Source organism: Protopterus annectens, chromosome 7.part1 (assembly GCF_019279795.1).
Source record: "Protopterus annectens isolate FY-2018-M chromosome 7.part1, PAN1.0, whole genome shotgun sequence".
In the NCBI taxonomy this organism is placed as follows: domain Eukaryota; kingdom Metazoa; phylum Chordata; order Ceratodontiformes; family Protopteridae; genus Protopterus; species Protopterus annectens.
Window position 1 is genome coordinate 189,229,512 of NC_056740.1, and position 25,089 is coordinate 189,254,600.

The 25,089-nt window shown below is 38.8% G+C and overlaps 1 protein-coding gene and 1 long non-coding RNA gene across 2 annotated transcripts in view; one reads left to right on the top strand and one right to left on the bottom strand.

The window, feature by feature from the left end:
• Positions 1–4,686, bottom strand: part of LOC122807680 (cullin-associated NEDD8-dissociated protein 1-like) — a 1,198,738-nt gene extending 1,194,052 nt beyond the window's left edge. Inside the window, exon 1 of the mRNA XM_044078634.1 lies at positions 4,408–4,686. Coding sequence (XP_043934569.1) covers positions 4,408–4,475 — 68 coding nt within the window. The 5' untranslated portion in view covers positions 4,476–4,686. The remainder of the gene's footprint in view (positions 1–4,407) is intronic.
• The window catches only part of LOC122807681, a 130,021-nt gene continuing 109,584 nt past the window's right edge, over positions 4,653–25,089 (top strand). Inside the window, exon 1 of the long non-coding RNA XR_006365715.1 lies at positions 4,653–4,742. This is a non-coding gene — a long non-coding RNA (uncharacterized LOC122807681). The remainder of the gene's footprint in view (positions 4,743–25,089) is intronic.

Genomic DNA, 25,089 nt, shown 5'->3' on the forward strand with positions numbered 1-25,089 from the left:
TATCTCCCTCAATTTCATCAATGATGACAAACATAAAATGTGCTGTGGGATGCTTAACACAATGTTAATAAAGGACATTGGACAATCTTGTATTCCTAATGTCACTAATATGTTCAGAAATGCTTAACCTAAGCTTTTGATACTGTCCACACCAGAAACTCATCCTTGGGCTCACCAATTCTTCATTGCAGTGGTCCCATAGCTACCTCTCAAACATAGCACAAGCAGTGAAACAGAAAAATGTTTTCTACACCTTCTTGCCTGGTAACTACTGGTGTCCCACAAGGATCTACACTAGGCCCCATACTTTAACATATTTATCAATGATCTCTACACCACTACAGAAATGCTACCCAAGTTCAATATGCTGATGATTCAGCCCTAATTTGCTCTGCAAGTCTCTCTAAACTCCAAGAACTTGCACAGCAAGCCTTCTAGACTGCAATGACATGACTAAATAATTCAAAACTACCAACAAACCTTAAAAAATTAAATTACTGCTCTTTACCCCAAAACACATCTCCACCAAAATAATAACACACCAGCATCTCTGCCAACAACACCATGACAGAACAAGTAAACCATACAAGATTACAGTGTGTCATCACACATCCATCCGCAACCCCTTTTGCACATTTTTGCACACAGGGTTGGGGTGTCACTTCAACAGCGACAACAATCTAGAGCCACGGTTTACATTACAGATCACCAGTTGAAATTCGACCACTATATATCACAAGTGGCTAAAAAAATCAAAAACTAGGTACATTAGAGTAAAAACCCACCTCATTAACATAACCAGAAGACATAGTTTTTACTTTTCTTACTGCCATCTCTCCTCCACGCTGCCCCAATCTTCACTAACCTTCAAGTCTTTCAACTGTCAAACTTGAGCAAAGTTACTATAAAATATCCAAGTTTGCAGTAAATTATAACAACAGAACACCACTACCTAGCCCTCAGAGAATTAAACTGGTTAGACCTATGACATCATCCAAGTCTTTCTCAGCAAACTACAATACACCAATTTCTCTGTAAGCCAGACACATGTCCAGCCCTTAACAACTTAATACAACACTACTTCCAACAACAGAATTCTATGCTCTACACAAAAATCACTATAACCAAATCAGCTAATAGTGCAGGTGACTCCTTATATTCAAATAGTTTAGCTAAACTAACGAACTACTTCCCACTTCCACAGAAACCCACTCAAACTGCAAACTCATTTAAAACACAAGTAAAACCTACCCTGCCAAATCAATAGAGGAGTTCTGAACTTCCTGCACATCTCCAAGATACCACTTATCTTCAGTTTGCCATATCGTCAAACCATTTCTCTTCATTGAGAATCCTATGCCCCACAACCAGTCTTCAATTTGAATTTCTAAGCACTAATAACATGATCTACTATCTGACAACCCACAAATACACCTCTTCAAGTGTTAAATCTTCAACATCTACTAATGAGTAAATATCTTTCATACTGTAATAACCATCCTTCTTTCATAGGAATGTAATCTAATTAGTAAATAAATGTGTAATTGCTAATGTATATTACTTAACGTTTGTTCATGCACATTACTAAATGTCCGTTTAGAAATGTTTGTAACAGGTTGGAGCTTTTCTTCCCAGGCCTCCATTGAAAAGGGTTTTATTGACTAAACGCAGTTGGACAAACCCAGTAAACAAAACCAAGAATAAATAAAAAACAAATTAAATAAATATAGCTTAGGCTACTGCAGCAGAACACATTATGACATTTACTTGCCCCTATCAATGAAGGAAATGGGCGTTAAACCTGGGGAGGGGGGGTTGTGGCTTCCCATCCATTCGTTCAAATTACATTTGACTACAGCAAGAGAAGTACTTTGATTTATGTGGAGCTGAATGTGATTCCGTAGAAGCAGTATTCTCTGTAACAAACACCTATCCCACCAATATGTTCCATTTATGATGGAAAAGAGATGGACTTCCCTTGAATGGTGCTCATTCTACCACTCTACATGCAAATCTGTAAAAGATTTGACAGGATAGAGCCTATCTAAGCTCTATACACAAAGGATGTCGTCTCTTAGCAACCTGTATGATTCCCTAGAAAAGGAACAAGGCTTTGAGAAGGTCTGAATATATATATATACTTTTTTTAATAAGTGAGGTCCTTGAATTTTTTTTTTTAAATAATTGAGGCCCTTGAATTTATTTTAAGTGCTAAAGATGTGCAGGCATGCCTACTGTGAAGTGTTAGGACAGGTACATACCAAAAAGAGCACAATATCGAATGATCGGCCTGATGTGAGTCACGTACAGTGGAATGATTACATCCCTGGATATGGACACCATATCTTTAGATACAAGCTGTGAGATGAAAAAAGGACTTCCTTACAACAGTGGGTATGTGGTGATCAAGGGACAGTTCGTTATCCAAATAGGTTCCCAGATCCCCGACTATGGGATCAAAGTTCAAGGGTGTGTTGTCAATGTGATAGATACAAAGGAAGTCATGCTTGTCAAAGGATAAGATTATACATCTCTTGCCATTTAGTTTTAGTCTGTTTTTTGACACTTGCTATTAATTTGGGTCATGCCCTGGCACCAAGTGTACAGTCATCTGAAAACTTAGCCAACCATAAACAGTTAAAATTTACTTTGACCTTCAAGACATAAATGCCAAAGAAGAGCGGCGCTAGGACTGAACCGTGGGTTCACTACTCCTGACAGGTCTTTTGGAAAAGGTAGACATCCCCGTCCAAATTTCCTGGGTTTTATTTATGAGCCAATTTGTTAGCTACCAATTTATAGAGGGATTTACATTTAGCTGGGAGAGTTTATCTACAATACCAGAGTGTGGGATGATACTGACCATCTTTACAAGGTCTAAAATATGCAGTGTATTTTGATTTACTCTCACCTATTGTTTTGGTAAACTTTTTTAAAAAGTTGACGGGGTTAAGTAGCCAAAATCTATCTGCCTTTGACAAATTTGAATTGACTTGTGTCAAGAGTCTGCAATTACCCATGTCCTTAATTGTTTTAATTCCATAATGATCATTTCTATACCCTTACAAATAAGGCTAGTTATGCTTATGGGTCTGTAATTACCCTGGTCCACTGACACTCCTCTTTTGTGCAAGGGGATGACTGTTCTGTCCTCTATTCATCCAACTGGAAGCCTGTTTGGAGGCTCAAACTAAATAGCCTCTTTTGGGGAGGGGGCTGACAAGTCATGCTTTACATTACCAGTAGGCAGTCTGGTATATTATCAGGCCCCATAAGTAGTAGTGTTCTTGGCCTCTGATAGCACTTTGAGGACTTGTTCTTGGGAGATTTGAAAGGGGGAGGGGTTGACGTGGTTCTATGATCAACTATTGGGGGGGGGGGGTCTGAACTAAATTTGCCCACTAGCCATGTTCTCTGGGTCAGAGCATGTGACATAATTTGCTACAGCTCTGCACTGTTTTGGACGTTGTTTCTGACGTTTCAACATAGTTAAATGAAGATGTGTGGTTATTCTTCGCCTGGATGGCTATTTTTATCTCACATCTGGATTTATAAATTAAGTATTAGGGTATTCAGCCTATACAACTGAAAGCTTTCTGCAAAAGTAAGCCCACAAGAGACTATGAGAGAGTTGACGAGATGCAGTGTTCGGTAACAAAGTAACTTCAAACTGTACACGTTTGAGCTTGTATTTCTTTAGTGTACTGCAAAACAGTGTATCAAGCCTGTAATTTAATATTTCCCCTATTACAAGCCCTTGCCATGCATTGCACGTGGTTTTATTGCTGTCAGCCAATCTGCTTAACCACGCCTGTGCAGTTTTGTGAATGTTAATACCCAGCCAATATTGAACGTGTTGATTACTGCACGTCTAATTATTACTGTTCGTTCTATCAGTGCAGCTGCCGAACTTTTATCTGTTGCCGACATTAAAAAGCAGTATTAATAATCTACTGGCAACAGCACCTAACACAGTGTCGCCCACTTCTCCGAAGGGTAAAGGGCTACTAAATTGAAGACTGTCAAAACTAAGAGCTGAATAATGTCCACAGGTGAAACAGAACCGTCTACTGACTTCATTATAAAGTCATTTGTCTTCATTTCGTAATTACAAACTCCGGCACTAAACTTGACAGTCATATAGCCTACCCCTTGGATTGCTAAACATTACTGGCTTTTGGTGTTTCTTCTAATCAGCCATAAACTACAATATTATAAATATTATTAGCTTGGATCATATTACAATCTCCATTTCCCAGGCTCTAACCCCACTCCGGCCCCTATCAGCGACTCCCATAACACATGCTTTCACGTTACGTTCGGGCACGGTAATACGTTTTTACCAAACTTAAGAGTTAACGCCTTTTTATCTGGATTGTAAAAGTCATATTGCTTGACAAAACTCACCGAAAATCCTTGTCTGTAGATGTCATCTTCTCCAAAAGATTGGAGATATGGTATGACATACTGGCCATGTTGAATAGTTGGAGTATATCCGCACTGTCACAAGCTGTTAAAGACCTAAGACTGCCGTGAAAGTTCTGCGAACGAGTAGTCAGTCACCAATATTAGCTGTATAAAAACTACATTATGGGACAATCTCCGCGTAGAATATAAATGCTTACTTCTCTGCCTTAGAAGTCGCTAGAAAACTTAACTCCACTGAGGAGCGATATAAATAGATCTTAAAGAAAATACCACTCCGCAGCGACCCCAGATGGAAGCAATCTGCTCTTATACAGGTATGGGGGGACTTCAGCCTTCAGGCACTGCATTGCCCTGCAAAAGAAAAAAAAAAAGCAACTCATTATTATGTTTTATGACACGTACACTCTTGTTTTTCTACATGCCGTCTCTAATCATACCTGTCTGTAAGATTTTCGCAGAATGTACAGATTTTTGATCTGTTTTTCATAAAGTTGTGGTTTTCTGGTGGTAAATCATTGAAGATTAAAGTCAGATAATAATGACAGACATTTGAGTTACACACTTCATATCCTTCAGAAAATTCATGTTAGTGCAAAACCTGCTATTCTATTAACTTAGTTTGTAGGAGCAATATTTAAAAATTGTCCCTATTTTTGGTCCTTTGTCCCCCCATTATTTATGGCTTTGTCCAGATTTCTTGCTCTATGAGGTTGAGAGGTATGCGTCCCTTTTAGCCATACTGGACCCACTACATCTCTAGAGACAGCTAATTTGTGTGTGGTAACTGGTGACAGTTTGCTTGCCCTCAACGTTCTTCCTGAGGAATACACCATATAGAACTAATGAAAAAGTTGATTACAGATGTATAATACCACATGCATCTTGAAGAATTCAACATTTCGAACCACAGATGTTGGCACTATGTAATGACTGAGGTATCCCTATTGGGATATAAAATACAAAATATGCTATCTGCAAAAGAAAAAAAAAAAAAAACAGATGAGGAGAAAGAAGCCAGCCACCCCACCTTTCTGATCTCTGCAGCAGTTAAATTGATTCTTGGTGCAGTTTTAACCTCACGTTGCATCCGGTAAAGGAATATATTGTGTATACCTAAAAAGACAAAGTGAATATTCAAGAAGAACATGAAACAGTGTAGGATTTCTTTAGCTTACATATTTTTTCAATGTCTTTTTTTACAATAAAGTCCAATATTATTGTGTTGTTCTTTCCTTTCTGATACCTACCAAAAGGTCATATTTGGAATAGGTTCATAGCCAGCTGCTCTTGTTGGCCATTTTAAGGCCAACTGGGAAGGAGCCCATTTTCAGTGAAGGCCCGGAGAAAAAAGCTCCAAAGTATTACTTAACCTTTTAAGAATTATAATTTTACTGTCTTTAAAAATAATACAAAAAACAAATAGAGTTTAAATAATTATACCAAATTAGTCACAATATGAGCACATTATTAAGAACAGGTACAAGTTATATGACGATGATTTAATAGTTAGAAAAATTTTAGCCAGTTTATACAGAAATTAAAGGTAAGTTTAGTATAATGCAAACAGGAATTGCAATATGAAGTGAGAGAAAAGCAGACATGTGGTATATGTAGAGAAGAAAGCCAGGGGAGAGAAATTGTTAGAAGTAAGAAAGTGAGTGAAAAAGGGAGACTAAAGAGATGTAAGGTACGAATGGGTATTTGTCCACATTTACAGCTTATCCTGGTGTTGAGCAAGAGCAGAGCCAGCTTTTGGCTAGGAAGTCTTTCAGAATGGTTTTGAAAGATGAGAGTGAGGTTACTGACTTGATGGATAGAGAGGAGGAGTTCCGGGCCTTAGCAACATGTTACGAGTAGAAACCTTGCCCAGTAGATTTGATAGGTTTGTGGACAAACAGGAGTTTTTGGTCATTGCATCATAATGACTGTCCAAGAACATAGTTGTGTATAATGTTATTCAGTGCTGGACAAGCAGATTGTTTCTGGATAATTTTATAGGTGGTAAGAAGCTGTGTATATGTTAATTGATGGGTTAGTTCTAACCAATTTAGGCTTTTAGTGCTATACAGTGATGGATTCTGAAAAGGGTATTTGTTGCAAATTTAGCAACTTTGTTATAGCAGTGTTCATATTTTGATATTTCTGATGCCTGAATGTCAGTAAGGATGGGAGTTCTTCAAAAAGAAGTGTGGGGAGGCGATAAGTGGTGGCAAGTGTAACGTTAGTTGTCTTGGTGAGAAAGTTTTTGGCTGTATAAGCATACCTCTTGTCACTCGTTCATCTCTAATACATATAACAAGAAGGCTGGGGGGTTCATATAGATGCTTTAATACATAGAAACACATCAGGATTGATAGCAGCATCATCAAATACAAATGAACTAATTAACAGACAGACCTTAAATACATGCAGGCTTACATCTCAACTGCTAACTACAAAATGGCAGTCAGACTTGCACATGCACAGTATTTAAATACTTGTGCAAGCCATTGGATAGCTTCTTAAAGATATATGCACACATACTGATCTACATCCTCTCTCTTAAAAAGGTTGTCCTTTACACAAAACAATATCAGAGACAGACATGCATTACTATATACACTGGAAACAAAACACAGTCTTCATGTCCAGGTTGCTTCATATCTGCTACAGGGTTTAGAGATTCAACCATATCTCGTAACATAATAGTTGGGACCAAATTTAGCAACAGGGGCAGTCTGCTATGCACAACTCATATCAGGAACTTCTGGATTCATCACAGGAACAGGAATGTCCTCAGAACTTCCTCTGTAATTGCAACAGACAACTTACTCTGAGATAAAGAGTCTTTCTCACAGGCTATCTGCTGTGATATAGGCTTGGACACTAAATCTAGTTGCTCCTCCTGATTCTATAATGTATGATCTTGGCTCAGGACCAGTATTCTTCATGACACCAATCCGATCGTAACCTTTGGACATTTGCATCCTTACCACTTCTCCCTCTTGTAATGGATTGAGTGGTTTGCTGGTTTATTGTAGTAGAACTTCTGGGATAGGCACTTCTTCAATAGATTGGCTTTCACTAACCTTTTGTTCTGGACACATGGAACCAACAATTGACTACTGATTGGTAATGTGGTTCTGGTTTGTCGTGACAGAAGTCTCTGAGCAGGTAAACCAAGATGTTTATCACGAGGAATATTTCTGAGATTCAAGAGATTCAGGAAAACATCACTATTGTCTCACTTTGACTTCTCTAGTAACTGCTTTGCACTTTGAATTGCATCTTCTGCCAAACCATTTGACTGTGGGTCCTCTGGACTACTTGTGACATTAGTAAAGTCCCATTCTTTAGCAAATCGTTTGAATTGTTGGCTTGTAAACTGCATGCCATTGTCAGAAATAACTTTGTGCAAACTACCATAAACAGCAAAATGATACTTCATCTTAGTAATGACAATACTGGATGCTAGATTAGGAAGAAGGTCAATCTCAAACCAATTGGAGTAAGAGACTACTAACACCAAATAATGTTTGACCATTCCACTCTGAGATGTTGGTGGCTACTGTCAACCAAGTAGTTCCGGAATCTGGTTAAGCTGAAGCGGTTCTTTCTGTTGATGAGACTTCATACTATTACATACACACTGAACAAGATGAAAGTGGTCTCTAAATGTATTGTGAAATAAAATGCTAAAAAAAACAGTCCTCTTGTCCTTCTTTTGGTAGATTCAATTCCTGGGTGACCATGATGCAGGATAGTAATGTACTGTGGTTGCAAGGACTTTGTAACAATTACTTTCGGACCTTTCATAATGATACCTTTGTCAGCCAAAATCTCATCTCTGTATGGAAAATAAGGTTGCACTTTTTGAGGTAAACTAGAGTGCTTTCATGGCCATCCATTTCTGATAAAGTGGTTGAGCCTTTGTAAAACAGGATTTGTGGTTGTGTGATCTCTCAGCTCATCAAGACATGTGGAAGAAAAACTTCTCACCTCCATGACTTCAAAATCAAGATTCCCATTCTCGTGCTGTTCTGTGGTATTTCTGGGTGATCTGGATAATGTATCAGCAAGATAAAGAAGTTTGCTTTTCTTGTAGACAGGATTGAAATTGTACTTTTGTAATCTCGGCATCATATGTTGCAGTCTGGCTGGGGCTAAATGCATTGGCTTTCTCAAGATAGTGACTAAAGGCTGGTGGTCTGTTTTGATCTGGATAGGTCTACCATAAAAATAATCATGGAACTTCAAACATGCAAACACAATTGCCAAAAGCTGTTTCTTGATCTGAGCATACTGCATCTCAGTTTGGTTAAGAGTTCTCAATGCATAGATAGCAGGTTGATCCTGGTGTAGAATGATTGCACCAAGACCAAAATTTGAAGCATCACAGGAAAGTTTTATTGGTTTGTGAACACCATAGTATCTAAGCATAGGTGGACTAGCAATTCTCTGTTTCAGGACATCAAATGCTCTTTGGTGTTGCTCTAACAAAGACCAGGATACATCTTTATGTGTCAGCTCTCTGAGTGGCACTGAAAGTTGGCTCAAGTCTGGAATGAGCTTGCCTAGGTAGTTAACCATGACAAAACTACATTGCAGGGCTTCAACATTGTCTGGAGCTGGCATCTCAAGAATGGCTGTTTGTTTTGAAGGGGCTGGTCATAGGCCTGTAGTAATAAATAAATGACCAACATAAGTAATTTCTTGTAGCCTAAATCTGCATTTGTATTGATTGAGCTTAAGATTCACTTGGTGTGCTCTTTCTAGAACTTTTCTGAGATTTCTGTCATGTTCAGCTTCATCACAACCTCCTACTAATATGTCATCTACTATAATAGCAGATGGACACTCAGAAAAAAAATAGCTCGATTGCAGGCTGAAAGACTTCACTTGCAGAATTTATCCTAAATGACATTCTCAAAAATCTGTACCTGCCAAACGGAGTACTGAAAGTAGTGAGCAATGAGGATTTTTGTCAAGCTGAATTTGCCATAATTAACTTTTTGCATTTAAGACAGAAAAAATAGTGGCATTTGGCATTAAGGCTGTGACTTCTTTGACGTGTGCATTGGATGATGAGGTCTTTTTAGTGCTTTGTTTAAATCTCATGGGTCAATACATATTCTGATGTCATCTGAGCTTTTCTTATGAGCTACCACCATGGAAGATACCCATTCAGTTGGAGTTTCAGCTGGACAAATCACACTTTGTCACACCATTTTATCTAACTTGACTTTGACTCTGTTCTGCATGGCTATTGGAAGTTTACATGCTAGCCTGATAACTGGACTGACCTCTGTGTCTAACTTTATGGAGTACACAACTGGAAGTTTGAGTAGTTTGTCTTGGAACAAATCAGCATAGGTCGAAAAAAATGTGCTGGCCAAAATTAGAGTAGTGGTCTTTTAAGCTAACTTGGTAGACTTCCTTATTAAATAAAAGCAGTCCCATTTTCAAACTGTCTCTCCACCCTAATAATGACTGGACGTGCCTCTTGACCACATAAAATAATAAGGCATAGCTTCTTCCAACAGAGTAACATGAAAGCACTACTGAGCCTTCGTTTTGAATTTCTTCACCTCCATAAGCAACAAGCTTTACACACCTTGCCAAATCAAGCCTTTCACCTTTGCACACTCTAGCAAATGTTTCTGCGGACATAACATTGCACTTGGAACCTGTGTCAGTTTTGAGCTCTATGGGCTTGCCATTTATCAGAACAGTACAAAATACTTCATTCTTTGCCCTTAAATCTATTGCATTGACTGTTTCATGAAGCACTGATGCACGATCAACATAAAGAGTAGAGCTGCCACTGTCTAGCTGATCAACTTGGTTCTTAAAATGTTCCCTTTTGATAAAAGAATGTGGGCCTTTTGATTTACAAAGCCTTTTGAAATTATTCTGTTTATTACATTTGTGGCATTGCTTACGAAAAGCTAAACATTTCTCCCTCGTAGATTCATGACTTCCACCACAATTACGACAGTTGGCAATGAAACTAGGTTGGGGGCCATGCTTTGAGCTTGCTGACTCATTCTTATGCTTCACTGAGGCTTTGCAAACTCTGGAACGTGCTAGAAAGTTCTGGGGTTTACCAGTGAGTGCTGCAGGGGTTGCAGTTGCTGCTGTGTCCTTGGGCCTGTTTCTTTTAACGATGTGCTGCATACTATCAACATGAGCTTTATCACTGTGCCTTCTAGAGTTGCTCTCATCTGTGAGCATATTTGTGTTCTTTTCTGTGAACTCATATATCTGACAAATCTCAGTGACCTTATTCATAGTTAAATCACTGTCACGAAGCAAAATCTTTCTCACAGCATCATCTTTTATGCCACACACAAGTCTGTCCTTTATCAACTCATCCCTTAAGTCACCAGATCAGCATGTTTTAGCTTTATTTCTCAAGTCAGTTATATATACTGCAAAAGTTTCACCAGGCTTTCAATCTCTTGTGTAAAATAAGTGCCTTTCCATATTAACATTTGTCTGGGGCAGGGTTGCCAGATTTCCAGCCCCCCAGGTAGGGACAAAAAAAAAAGGTCGTCTCTCACGGCAAGTGAAGACCAAAAAAAAAGGTCTTTAATGCGGAACACAGTTCATTGTAGTTCTGCATTCAACACAGGTAGCTCCGTGTTTAGCAATTTTTGATTGGCCCGTATACCGGCATATGGGCCAATCAAAAATCGCTAAACACGGAGCTTCTTGTGTTTATTGCGGAACACAAGAAGCTCCGTGTTTAGCAATTTTTGATTGGCCTGTATGCCAGGTATACGGGACAATGAAAAAAAAAAAAAAAAAAAACAAACAAAGCGGAGGCTGGCCGGGATTTAAACCGGCAGGGCAGGACTCGGGATCAGGCTGCTGATTTCGGGACAGTCCCACCCAAATAGGGACATCTGGCAACCCTGGTCTGGGGGTTACACATTTCTCAAAATTTACATTTTAAGCACTTAGGGTCCTCCCTTGACTCAGACGGAACAACAATATGAAAGTTTTCCCCCTCTCCAGCATATACAGCAGGTGTATACACAAATGAACGTTTCCTTTCTATGGCTTCTGACCCAGCTAAATTAAGCAAAATAAATGCTTTTGTTTGTCATCTTTATCAGAAAATGCAACCTGTATTAAAATGTTGTACTCTTGCTCAAACACACTCCAGTTCTCAGCAATATTACTGTCAAACACAAGTGCACTGGGTTTTCGAAATCCATCTGCCATGCCCTCAAAGTATACACAAACACACTAAAAATATGGTCCTTGTAATTATGCACAAACAAACAGGGCTGTGAGCTTGTAACAACATTCAAATGCACAACAAACACTTCAAAATACTGAACTTTGCGAAATGTGCTCTGTAATGGCTGTACTTTGCAAAATGTGCTGTGTAATGGCTGTACTTTGTGAAATTTGCCCTGTAATGGCTGTACTTTGCGAAATATGCCTTGTACTGGCTGTACTTTTCAAAATAACTTTAGTGTAACACTGCACAAACATGCAAACACTTTATACACTTCTTTGTACTGTGATGTATTTGCTTAGTATAAAAAATACTTGCTTTGTGAAAATGCGGTCGTTTCCCTTTATTTTACTCATTTTATGCACTACAGACTTTATTTCAAACATTTTCTGTAGTAATTTGAATATTTTATCAATATCGTACATATCGGTGTATGCAAATGTTATTTAGAACATTCTGTATGCCCCATTTTATTATGCAAAAAGAAATAGTGCTGAGCAAGTTTTAATATATAAAATTAGTTTCTGACCTGTTTTGCGAACTATGCACATTTTTGGGATGATCCACTTGTCTATACCAACTCTAAGCAAGTGCCTGTAATCGTTTTAGACAAGCCGTTTCTAGCTTCATATCCTTTGGATATGCTGGTTCTGACTCCATGCCTTTAGATATGCCTCTTCTGACACCATGTCGCTTGCTCGTCTCTAATACATATAACATGAAGACTTGGGATTTCGTTTAGATGCTTTAATACATAGAAACACATCAGGATGGATAGAAGCATCATTAAATATGAAAAAAACTAATTAACATACAGACCTTTTACACATACATGCTTAAATCTCAACAGCTAACCACAAAATGGCAGTCAGACTTGCATGTTCATAGGTAGGTACTAGGCTATCGACCCAAGGGCCTAACTAAGCCTAGCCAACAAAGTTACCTGGCTTATGCCAACCCAAGAAAGTTAATTTCCTGTGCCCCTGTCGAGCAGAGCCACAGAAGTGATCCCCGGGGTGTAATTTCCTATTTCCCATCCACTCATCAAGATTTTTCTTGAAGAGTGTTAATGAGGAACTTTGCTTGACATAATAAACAGCCATGCAGGTCTCGAACCCAGGACCCTGTACACCATAGTCACATTATTGTTCAGTATTTATACACTTGTGCAAGCCCTTGAATAGCTTCTTAAAGGTATAAACACACATATATTGATCTACAGCTCTCACCCTCTTAGCACAAGAAATCTGGACAAAACCAAAAATAATGGGGGGGACAAAGGCGAAAAAATAGGGACAGATTATAAATAGTACTGTTATAAACTTAGAATTTTGCTAGAATAAAAGATTTTGTGTTAGCATGCATTTTCAAAAGATATGAAGTCTGAAACTCAAATGTCTGTCATTACTTAATGACTTCACTCATTGATGATTTGCCAGAAAACCACAGATTTTTATAAGGAACAGACTAAAAATATGAGCCAAAAATCTGGACATTCGAGAGCTATGTACATTCCTATTTTTTTATTAGTTTTTCTTATACAGTTTTGTATATGCAGGTCGAATTTTAGATTATCATAGGAGGTTACTTGGCTAACGGCCCCAGGGCCCTTACAAGCCTAGCCAAATACAACCCATGTTCCCAAGGGTGTCTGGTTCAAGTAGACACTAAAATCAGCACTTATTGCCCCTGTCCAATGGTGACACAGGTGGAACCTCTGGATTGAATTTCCGGTTACCCATCCAGTCGTCCGGATTATACTTAAAATAGGGCCAATGAGGGGCTTTGTTTAACGTGAATAGGAAACTTGTTCCAAATGTGTGGTAACCTGTTTAAGGCAAATCTGTCTCTCCACTCCAGCAAGTTCTGTTAATGTTACATATCAGGTTAAGGTTCTTTGAACGAGTAACCCCGAATTGCGAATGTGCAGCATTTCCATTAATGCTATGTCAGTGATTGCTCTATATGCAAGGCACAGGTTGCCTCTGAGTAGTCTGTATGACACAGAGTAAAGTGACAATGATTTCAGTCTGTTTACATAAGACAGATCTTGAAGACCCTGAATTTTCTTTGTAAGGAGCCTTTGTGGTCTCTCCAATGGCTACAGATGTTTGGAAAGAAACATACCAAAGGAAGCGTTGCACTCTATTATTGGTCTGATGAGGGAAGAGTACGGGGGAGGGGGTTATAACCTCTTTTTTTCTGGAGGCAACGCCCTTACCTGTGAGATGAACAATATAAAATGCCCTTCTTACCACTGTGGAGACACAGTGATTGAATTTAAGGTTGCTGTCGACCTGTGTGCCCAGATCTCACACCATTGACTATGTGCTTATGGTATTGCTATTGATGTGGTAGCTTGCAGGAACATCACCCTTGCCAAAGGGGATGATAATGGATTTTTTTCATTAAGTTTTAAGACCATGACTTTGGCACTAGTCATTAGTCTGCGTAAGACCTTCTTGCAGGATGTTGACATTGCTAGGGGTTTCAGTGATCGCTCCCAGTTTGCAGTCATCAGCAAACTTTGTCAGCCATAGTCCTTTAGACTTTTAGCTTGTACTTCGGAGAAGTAGATTCCAAATATTAGGGGGCCCAGAACTGATCCTTGTTTAACACAACTGGTTATGAGTATGCTGGAAGAGGTGGAGTCCCCTATTTTGACAGTATGAATTCTATCAGTGAGACAATTTGCAATCCATCTAACAATGTATGAATTGATACCCAGCTGGGTGAGTTTATGAATGATGCCTGAGTGGAGAATTGTGTCAAAGGCCTTGGCCAAGTCTAGTTAGGCCAGATGCACAGATTTGCCCTCATCTAGGGCTTTGGTGATTGTATCAAAGTCCACCAAGTTTAACAGGCATCCTGTGCCCTTGACAAAACCAAACTGGGTGGCGTTAAGTGCTGAGTGTTTGAAGATTTCCTATATCTTTGTTAATAAGGTCCATGATGATTCGTTCCCTGGCCTTGCAGATAAGGCTGGTCAGGCTAATGGGTCTATAGTTCCCAGGGTTCGTAGATGCACCCACTTTGTGCAAAGGGATGATGGCAGCTGTTTTCCATTCCTCTGGGATAAAGCCAGTGTTTAGACTGTCATTGAAAAGGGTGCCCAATGCTGATGCTAATTCCTGTTTTAACCCATGCAGAACACAGCCTGGGATGTTATCTCATCCCTTAGAGGCTGTGTTTTTGGCCTTGGAGAGGGCATTTAAGACTTCCTTCTCTGAGATATTAGGTGGGGGACAGGTGTTAGGGATGCTTTGGGGTATATGTGGCGGGACAGGGGAGTGAACTTTTCACTGAACCTGTCAGCCGGCAGGTTTGTCATATCTACAGGTTCTGTTTATGTAGTACTATTAACTACAACTTCAGCACAAATCTGGGCTTACCTTTGAGTTTTTGGATGTAACTAAAGAAAGCCTTGTGGTTATCCTTATTTAGGGAAACTAATCTGGATTCATAGTTTTCTTTGGAGGACTTCACTAGGAGTCTTATTTGCTTGTTTAATTTGAGGAGAGAGTGTTTCCAGTTTTGAGACCATTCCTTCCTATTCTTAAACAGCAGTTTCTTTCTCCTGTTGTATAGCCTATTAATGGCAGTTGTCCACCAGGCAGGTTTGTTTTCCTTGAAGATCTCGCTTTGGATTCATCAGGTATGGCAGAGTCGATACAATTGTACAGGTGTTGTTATAAAGCAGTGATGTATACACTCAGCATAGGACTCTGTTCCATCAGTGGGGGGAAGGGCTATGAAGCTATTTATGCTGTCACGTAAGAGTTGTAATTGGCCTTGAAGAAGTTTTTTAGTCTAGTTGTTGCTAAGGGTGGGCCTTGTGTTACAGTTACTTCTAGCAAGACTGATTTGTGGTTAGATCTCACCAGGGATGGCCACACACTGGGGGTGGTGTAGCGGTCCCCCATGTTGCTAGGCACCAGATCCAGGATGTTTGAGCCCCTTATGGGTGTGTCATCCAGCTGCTCCAGGGCATTGGAGTTAACAAAGTCCAGGACCAGCTGGTTGACACACCCACAAGGGGCTCAACCAGCCAGTCCAGGGCATTGGAGTTAACAAAGTCCAGGAACCTTTGGGTAAATGAATTAGAATACGTATATTTTACCCAGTCAATGAATGGATAATTAAAGTCACCCAAAACTAGGGTGTATGGTTGCATCTTGATTGAGTCAAGTAGATCCAAGTAGGTCGAGTGGATGTCCTGATTCATGGAGGGAGTTCTATAGCTGGCAATGACCTGAGAAAGGGTCTTACCTACGGTCAAATGCACCTGAAGTAAGTCAAGGGAATCATGCAGTTTAACCAGTCTAGGGGTGTATTTATCTTTAATGAATATTGATATGCCACCTCCTTTAGTTTTCACACCTTCAGTTTGTGGTCTGAACATGTGGAAGGAAATGTAAGTTGGTATAGCTGAGCTGCTCTTTGAAGCCTTAAACTAGGTCTCCATGACTGCACAAATGTCAGCATCTTCCAAGATGAGGACTACTTCCAGTGAGTGTAGGTTTTGGTTCAGACTCCTAGCTTTTAGCAGAATAACCTTGAGGTTGTTTTTAGAGGGTATTTTTATGTTGGGAATGTTGTTATTGTGACATTGCCTAAAAAGGCACTATGGGGGTGGCAAGAGCCTTACCCAGTAACCAAAATCCCAGGGGTGACAGATAAAGACCATCTCTGGTAAAGCATTGAGATGTGTCAACCTTGTCATCCCAGGCTGACAGATACTGGATCCCCTTTGAATGACACCGGAAACTAAGCCAGTTGTTGAAATCAATCATTTTTTGTTTGTATTGAGGTATCATCCTAGGTGAAGGTAAAATGTTGATTAAGACTAGGGACATAACTGCCTGAGACACATAATCAGATAGCTTAGTCATGTCTCTCTTCATAAAGTCCAGTGAGGTATGTCTCAAGTCATTCACACCAACATGGACTATGACAGAGTCATAACAGTGCCTGTTGTTGAGAGACCTGAGTGTGTGTGTGATGTGGTGGATCCTGGCACCTGACAGACAGCTGACCGTGATTTTTCCTTACCCAACCTGGTGACAGGGACATCTGTGTATCTCACAATTGAGTCGTCTGTGACTAAGATGTTTGTTTTGGTGTTATGCCTTAGGGGCTTCACTGGTGAGACACTGGTGTGTGATTAATTATGTGTACTATGTTCTGCAGAGGATGTATTATGTAAATCATGCTTGTGTTTGTGTTTGGGAGGTGATGTCTGGTAAGCGTCTGCTATGGATCTACACATATGTATGTTTATGTGTTGGTTTGGTAGGTGCAGTAGGTGAGGTGTGCATGCTGACATCCTCCTTAGTATCAGACAAACTGACTGGTGAGTGAGAGAGGCTGGATTCTAGGTTCTTGAAATAGAGGCATCTCTCACATAATGAATTTGTGTGGAGTAGAAGAAGTGGGTTGTCAGTGTACATGAGGCAATTGCTGAATTGCCTCTGGATGACAATGTCAAACAGGCTGGCTGGAGAAACTGTGGGAAATTGTCCATCCATAATGCTAGGTAAGTTGATGTGATCAGAAAAAGAGGAAGCATGCAGGAAGGACCAGATAAAGTAGAAGACAGGAGAAGTGGACAAAAAAAATGAGGGGCTGGTGAGTAGGATCTGTGTTTGTACCTCAGGAGCTTCCCTGAATGTATCACCTGTCAGTGAGGGACAATCGTTAGAACTCACCAATGGAGCACCAGCAGAGTAATAAGGGAAAATTTGCAGGCAGAAGTGTTTGCATGTATAACCGCTATCAGTGGCCACTGCTACTCGGCAGAACGCTATGCACAAACAAGTGCAAACCTTTGCAAACGCGGTACTTATATAGCAAATGAGAGCAAACTGATTTACGCAAATTAACCAATAAAAAAGCTCAAAACTGAGACTTGTTCCAGCAACCTTCAATCAGATGTGTTCTAATTGCATACTCCTGCCACTAGGGTGCATGGGAACCCTCTCCAACAAAAGATGGCCTGGTTTAGTGCTGAAGTTATATAAACAGAACTAGAGTCAGCAGGTCCGAATCTAGTCTATGCTACAGCAAACAAAGTGCAACAATTTAAAAAAAAACAGTTCAAATAAGCAGTGATATGGTAAAAATGCAGTTCAGAAGTTCAACATAGAGTAAAAAGTTCTACTTAAGTTTTGTAGAGATCAGCAGATGCTTTGGATTGATCAGATAATGGTCACCAAACTCTATGGAGCTTTGCTAAAACAAGTGCAAATCCACACAAATGCAGTGCTTATGTAGCAACTGAGAGCAAACTGAGTTAAACAAATTAGCCAATAAAAAAGCTCAAAACTGAGTCTTGTTCCAGCAACCTTTAATCAGATGAGTTCTAACTGCACATCCATTATCATCCCTAATAATTTACAATGAGAAGTGACTTCAATGGTTGTATTATCAAGACAGAGGACTTTAAATTTTGTTTTTCCATGGCAGAGGGTGTGACATCCCATTACTGGCCCAGTAATCAAGGAGCCTCAGTCCTCATCACTGGCAACAGTGGGGAACGTACATACTGGGAGGATGACAAGTACACACACAGTAAAGTGCATTTTCCTTTAAGAGCACACAGAGACCACAGTCAGTCTGGGGCTGTTTTTTTCCATTTCTCCAGATCCCCAGTAAGACTCCCCATTGGCACAGCTATACAGTTGAATCCTTAGTGAGGGTTCCAGGCCAAGTCCTCCAACACTTTGTCTGCCCAACCAGTGCTTCATGTCCCTGCCCAAGTAGCTGGCACACACAGTCTTGGAGATTTGTTGTACACACACACACACACACACACACACACACACACACACACACACACACACACCTGGGAAAGTCTGGCACAGGTATACTAGTTATGTCCCCTTCTGCCCAGACTTTAAAGTAGTTATCACTGGCACCAGAATCCCTTATCAGCTACTTTAATGCCCTTAACAAAGGGTGCCGAATCCTACTGTGCAATGTTGCTATTAATTCAAATGGTGGTTTGACCAAGAGCAAGGCTTTTAGGAGTAGCCTGCATGGTGTCACCAAATAGATATGCAAGTACTTTAAGAGCTTACATATGTCTCAGAAAATATCAGCCACAAAGCATTTTTAAATATATTTAATAATAAGTAATAAAAGAACAAGACAATACTAAATATGTCTTCACAGTGTCATCAGACTTCAAAATCATAGGAAATATTTAAAACAACATTGCAGGACAGTCTCATAGAAAACATCTAAACTAATCTTTACTATATTCCTTAGTGAATCTAAAAGAAATTACTCTACACTAGTTAACTTGCTTGCAGCAAGGCAAGACAGATATGGTGAGTGGATGTTTCCAGCTGATGCTGCCAGGTCAAAGACAAAGTACAAAATGCACAGTCATCCTCTGAGAGAGTTCTTGAATTAATATCAAATATTACTGCTGGGATATTTGCAGCATGACATCACTTTTTGTCACCTGACTTCATTTCCCAGGCTCAAAACCAACCATTGCTAAAGACTGCTAGCAGTTAGCATCTCCCTGTGAAAATGCATAGCCTTCAGATGTTTGCAAATACTGGAAGACATAAAACAATAAAACACAATACAATGCAGAAGGCTCCATAGTTTTAGACTTCCTGTCTCCTTGCTGCATTGAAACTAAAAGATAACATCTCTTTTATGGCACAGTTATAAAACAATTTAATTTCAACTATTTTACTAAAGTTTTGCAAGTTAACCTTCTTTGTGCCAGTCCCCACTGTTAAAACAAATACATTTACAATAGTTTATATGCATTTCTGTTCTTTTCCACTAGGGTACACTGTGGATACATCTTTAAGCTCAGTACTGTACAAACCCTTTTCACATACACTTCTGTACCAGCAGTTATATACACATAACATACAGTTCTAATACATTTGTAACACAAGCATATGAATCATGTTGATATTCACAATTGACATATTATTATTTACAAAATTCCAGATAGCTGGACTGGACTGGCAGTGTCTCCTTCTGTCACACTTCTATATAGATCATATTAATATTCACAAATGCCATATAATTATTTATAAAATTCCAGCAAGCTGGGTTGGCAGTATTTCCTTTTGTGACAGAGGGATTTGAGAAAAAGTAGTAGTTTGCCTGTTTTTTTTTTTTTTAGGATTAAGCATGAGCTTGATACAGCTGTGGTTCTGTATCAGTATACTCCTCGCTAAAACTTCTTTGAGTTTACATTCATAAACTTTCTTACCATCACTCTACTCTTATACTTCCCCCCGTATTCTGTTGCTCTGACTTACTGTGGTTCTTCCTCCATCTCTTTTTTGTATAATAAGTACTAACATTATTGCCTCAGTATATTATTACAGTTTAGAAGAGTTTTTCTCTTTCTTTCATTTCAGAGCCTGTGGTCACTATCTCTGACCTTGATACAGCAGGAACTCTGCCACAAGACCCTACTCCTACCAGTTTTTTGAGAATTAAAATGTACGCAGATTTATCATGATGATCCTTGTGTATTAATCAGTTAAATACATGTCCGCTCTATGATTGAAAGTCTCTGTGAAATAGTTTGCGCACTCTAAGGAACTCTTACTAAGTTGGCCCAATATCCTCTTTAGCTTGACCTGTAGACTATACTGCATAAGACAGTTATTTAGTCTTAGGAAATGACAGAACACCTGCTTTAATTTGTCATCTCTTTGTTAATTGCTTTGTACTGGCAATAAACCAATTGTTGTCTGTAGTAATTTGATCTGAGGATGGGTGGTTGCAATTTTTCTTCTTGTAAGTCATGGTAACATTTTACTCATAATTATTTTTATTTAGTGAACAATTAAGTATTAACCAAAATCATTGTACTATGTTGATCATCTGTACTTATGTGGCCATATATCTTACAACTCTTCATGCAATTTTAACAGTGTCACAATCCTTACAGTACCTCATTCATTTTCTTGCATAATAATGTTGCATCTAATAGAACCCTTATTCAGATGATAGCCAAACAATATTACTTCCATCAAACCTCCATTCATCCAACAATGCTTTATCAATTTTGCATTTTAACAATGCAATTATAATTTCCTCTTTTAATTTCATATAGGGCTAGCAACAGTATAGTCTAGATAATTCTACTCAGATAAATCCATCCCAGCACTTCTGCTTAATTAATTCCCTCTAACAATATTCGTTATTTTATTTGATTTTTTGTGTGTACAGACCCCTTTAGTTCTGTCTAATAATGAACCTGTTACCCATATCCAAACAAACTGCATGCAACCAGTTTTTTCCTTATCCAAAGCTTATCTCTTTCACTGTTTTCCAAATCATCACTTCCTTTCTCAGTGTGTCTATTTTATTCATATTCCCAGCCAATGTATCTCATTTTCAAGTCTCTTTAACATCACATATCAGAACATTTCTAAATTTCCACCACAAGCATTGTTTCTTACAACTTTAATGGAATTTTTCTACCAAGTTGCCTTTGTTCTTTTTAGTTCTGTACTCTTACATTCTTTGTAGCACAGAACCAGCAGACTATACAATAAAGTGTCAATGCCTCACGTATAGTACTAATTAGCCAACTCTGAAATAAATTCAAGTTTGGTGTGTTCTGGGGAGATATTCATAGTATAAATCAAAATACTTAAAACAGATGCACTGCTTGAAGATGCTTGAAGATGCTCATATACCCACCTTTCTGTTTTTCTTTGATTGCCAATCTCTTTGTCAACCACCCTGACTCTTTCACCTTCTTATCCCTGCCTCTTTCTCTTTTATCCTCACTACTGCTCCTCCAACTAACATATCCTTAATCTTCTCTTTGTAATATCCCCTCCTTTCCCACCTTATCATCTTACCTGTCTACTGTTATCTCAACCTTTCCACTATCAGAACCTTTTCTACTTATGTTTTTCTTGATTATTTCTGCTTATACCCTTCCTCCTCTTCTATTTTCTGTTCCTACTCTAGTGACATCCTACCTCATCAGCGTCAATATGCCTATACTGAATGTACGTGCATTATTATTGCTCTTATATTTCCAGCTATTACAAGTTAACATGTCTTTTACTTATGTAAAATAATAGCGCTAAAATATATGATAAAAGTCTTAACCATTTGTCTCAATACTACCTGCAAAGTATTGCTTAAAATGTTTAATTTTTATTATTGTTCATTGTAAATATGCATTTCATGTGGAGCTTTTCTTCCCTGGCCTCCACAGAAAATGGAACTTGTGCCCAGTTAGACTTTCCTGGTAAACAAAAGACAAAAAATAAAGTATAAAAAAAGAAGAGACTGTGCACTAAAAGCATCTTGAATTAACATCAGTATTTCACTAGGTACTGAACAGAGGTTTGCAATCTGCCACAGAATCCTGAAATTAATTTTAAAAAGCTATCTCATTTGCAAGAGCAGATGTCTTCTAATCTGCAGACAGATACTGTTTTTTTTATTAACAACTACTTTTGAAGACTCACTTTTAAGTATACTAAGGGACAGCTTTACTTAAAAGGACATTATCAACTGTAAAAATAATAAACTTCTTGAAGTTAAAAGATTCTCCTTTATTTAATACCAGCAAAGCAGGTAACGTCATGCTTCTCCTGCAAAGCAGGATGTGCATGTACTTTTATAATTATATATCCAAAGACTACATTTAATGATCTATTTAAATTTATAGCTAATGATATCCATTCTTATTGGTCTAAAGTGGACTTACAGTGTGGTCTGTCATATCTGCGCTTGTGTAATCATGATATGTTAGATTATTAGAAGTTTCCCAGTAATTTCCATGTAGACTGTACAAACTAAAGCAGTCACATTAGCATGGACTGCTTGTTTTCTGTTTTTTTGATGTATCAGAATTTGTTCTGTACAAGCTGAAGAATGCCTGTTTATTCTGTGTGTTAGTCTGAATTGCAATTATAGTTACAAAAGTATACATTAAAAATACAAATGCAAAAACTAAGTATCTGTGGAGTATATGTTAGGCACTTTATATATTTCATCTTAGACATGCACCACTGTTCTGTGTCATGCACTCTACTGTGACTTATTGCTTATTTTTACAGTGTGGCTCATGAATGATAAAGTGGAAAAAACTTAGACCCTGCATCAGAAAGTTGGTTCTCCATGTGTAGCAGACTTGCCCTCACCCATCCTGGTTTTCACAGAGACTGGTCTTAAAGCATCTTAAGCAGTTATTTTCTACCTCTGCTTACAACTAGGTAAAAGAGAACATTTTTTTCAGTTTTCATTTCTTCCTGTATATGTCCCTCTTTAAATGGGGAAAGAGAGGTGATGGATGGATGCATCTCTGTATGTTGTTTGTTTGTCTTTTCGGCTTTTCCCAGTAAGGGGTCGCCACAGCGGAACTCCGGTCCGCTAATGATTGGCAGTAGATTTTTTTTTGGTGCCGAGTTGCCAGTCCGACGCCCAACCCTCTGCGAAGGCATGCCCATTCATGCATGTCTTTCGGACACCACTCAACCACGGGAAGGACATGCAGACTCCACACAGAAGGCACTTCCCGCACACTAGCTGAGAATCGAACGGGAGAACCTCTTGCTGTGAGGCAACAATGCAACCGCTGTATCTGTAGGTATATGGGTATAATTAAGCTCCTCTGCTAATAATGAGAAAAAAAGGTAAAATTGCAAAACCCTCATGGACGCATGCATGCATGTTGTAATATTAGAGAAAAAAGCATACCCAATGGGTGGTGCAGTGGTGCAGCAGTTAACGTTGTCACCTCACAGCAAGAGGTTCTCTGGTTCGATTCTCGGCTGGGATGCCTTCTGTGCAGAGTCTGCATACATGTGGGTTTCTTCCGGGTGCTCTGGTTTCCTCCCACATTCCAAACATGTGTGTCTGGAGAGTTTCTACCCAGGCCTCCACTGAAAATGGGCTCTGTCCTATTCAAACTTTCCTGGTAAACAAATGTTAAAATAAATAAAATTTAAATTCCCTGATATCAGCATCAGACTCTGCAATGACTTTTATCAAATTTTGAAGAATCATGAACATACAAAGTGCATTTTGTGGTTCTTTCTCCCTTACAAAATTAGTGTCTCACTGCAGAAAAGGGATAGACTATATACATTCAGGACAACTGATTTACTGGATTTACCCATTCCTGAGCAATATAACCAGGAGTCTGTGCCTCCATTTACTTTGACTGAATATGAAAGAGTATCCCATCTCATTGTAATATGCCAGCAACAATCTGCCCACTCATTACTTTCACAGTATCTGCAATCCCTCATTCTCCTAGGTATAAGACAGCATTAGCATTCTGTTCAACCCATTCATTTTACTACAGGATGCAAATAATCACTAAGTACAGACAGAGCTGGATCATGGTCAAATTGGGCTCTAGGCAGAGTAATGGATTTCACACAGGAACAGAATTCAGGTCCAGAAACAGAGAACAGCCACACTGGAGTAGATATACAAAATATTTAATGTCCAATTAAATATTTTGGATATCTACTCCAGTGTGGCTGTTCTCTGTTTCTGGACCTGAATCCTGTTCCTGTGTGGAAGTCTTGTTCTCAGTGTATTTTTAGAGTAATGGATTGCCCTCCCCCAGCTCACTCCACAGCCATTCCTGTGTCCCATTACTTGGCTATTTCTCCCCAGTTATCAGAAACACTGTTCAAACCTGTCAGCGTGCATCCTATTTTCTTCTTAGCTTCTACAATGATTATATATATTTGGGTTTAATTTAAAACTTGTATTTAAAATTTTATAGCACAGACACTGATAGCATTTGCTAAAAAACAATACATTCTAACAATGAAAACAGACAGCTTAACAGTAAACTTCTCAGCCCTTGAAACTCACAATCATTGGTACAGCATTGAAACCCACATTCAAAGAAAATGCATCTGGTCAGTGGCAAGTTTACCTTTAGGCTGTTTTCAAACCATAGGCTCCTTGCATAAATTTTTAAGACCATGCATACACATATGTGTTCTTTTATTCACTTTCCTGTTTGTACTAAATTATATTCCTCGTATAATACAGCACCACTTCTTAGAGTGGCTTTAAATTTATAGTTTTAAAATTGTTTCCAGTAAGCAATGAAACAAAACATATGAACCAATAATGACAAAACTGTCCATTTCAGAACATTTTAACCATAAAAGGTCCCTCAGACTTCTGTCATTACCATCCATCAATATCAGTCAATATGTACAATCCCTGCAGAAGTAAAAGTCATCTGAATAATTCCACATTAAAGATATGTGAAAAATAGTGAAGAGGTTGCTACTACCAAATAACTTTATATTGCAGTGTTTCATGTAGAAATGCAATGCCTGCTGCTCTTGAAGAATAAATTGCCTACGTTACAGTAAGAACATTGGTAAGCTGCTAATATTGTAATAGGAAATGGATGGCAAACCATCAACAGGTTCTTAGTTTTAAGG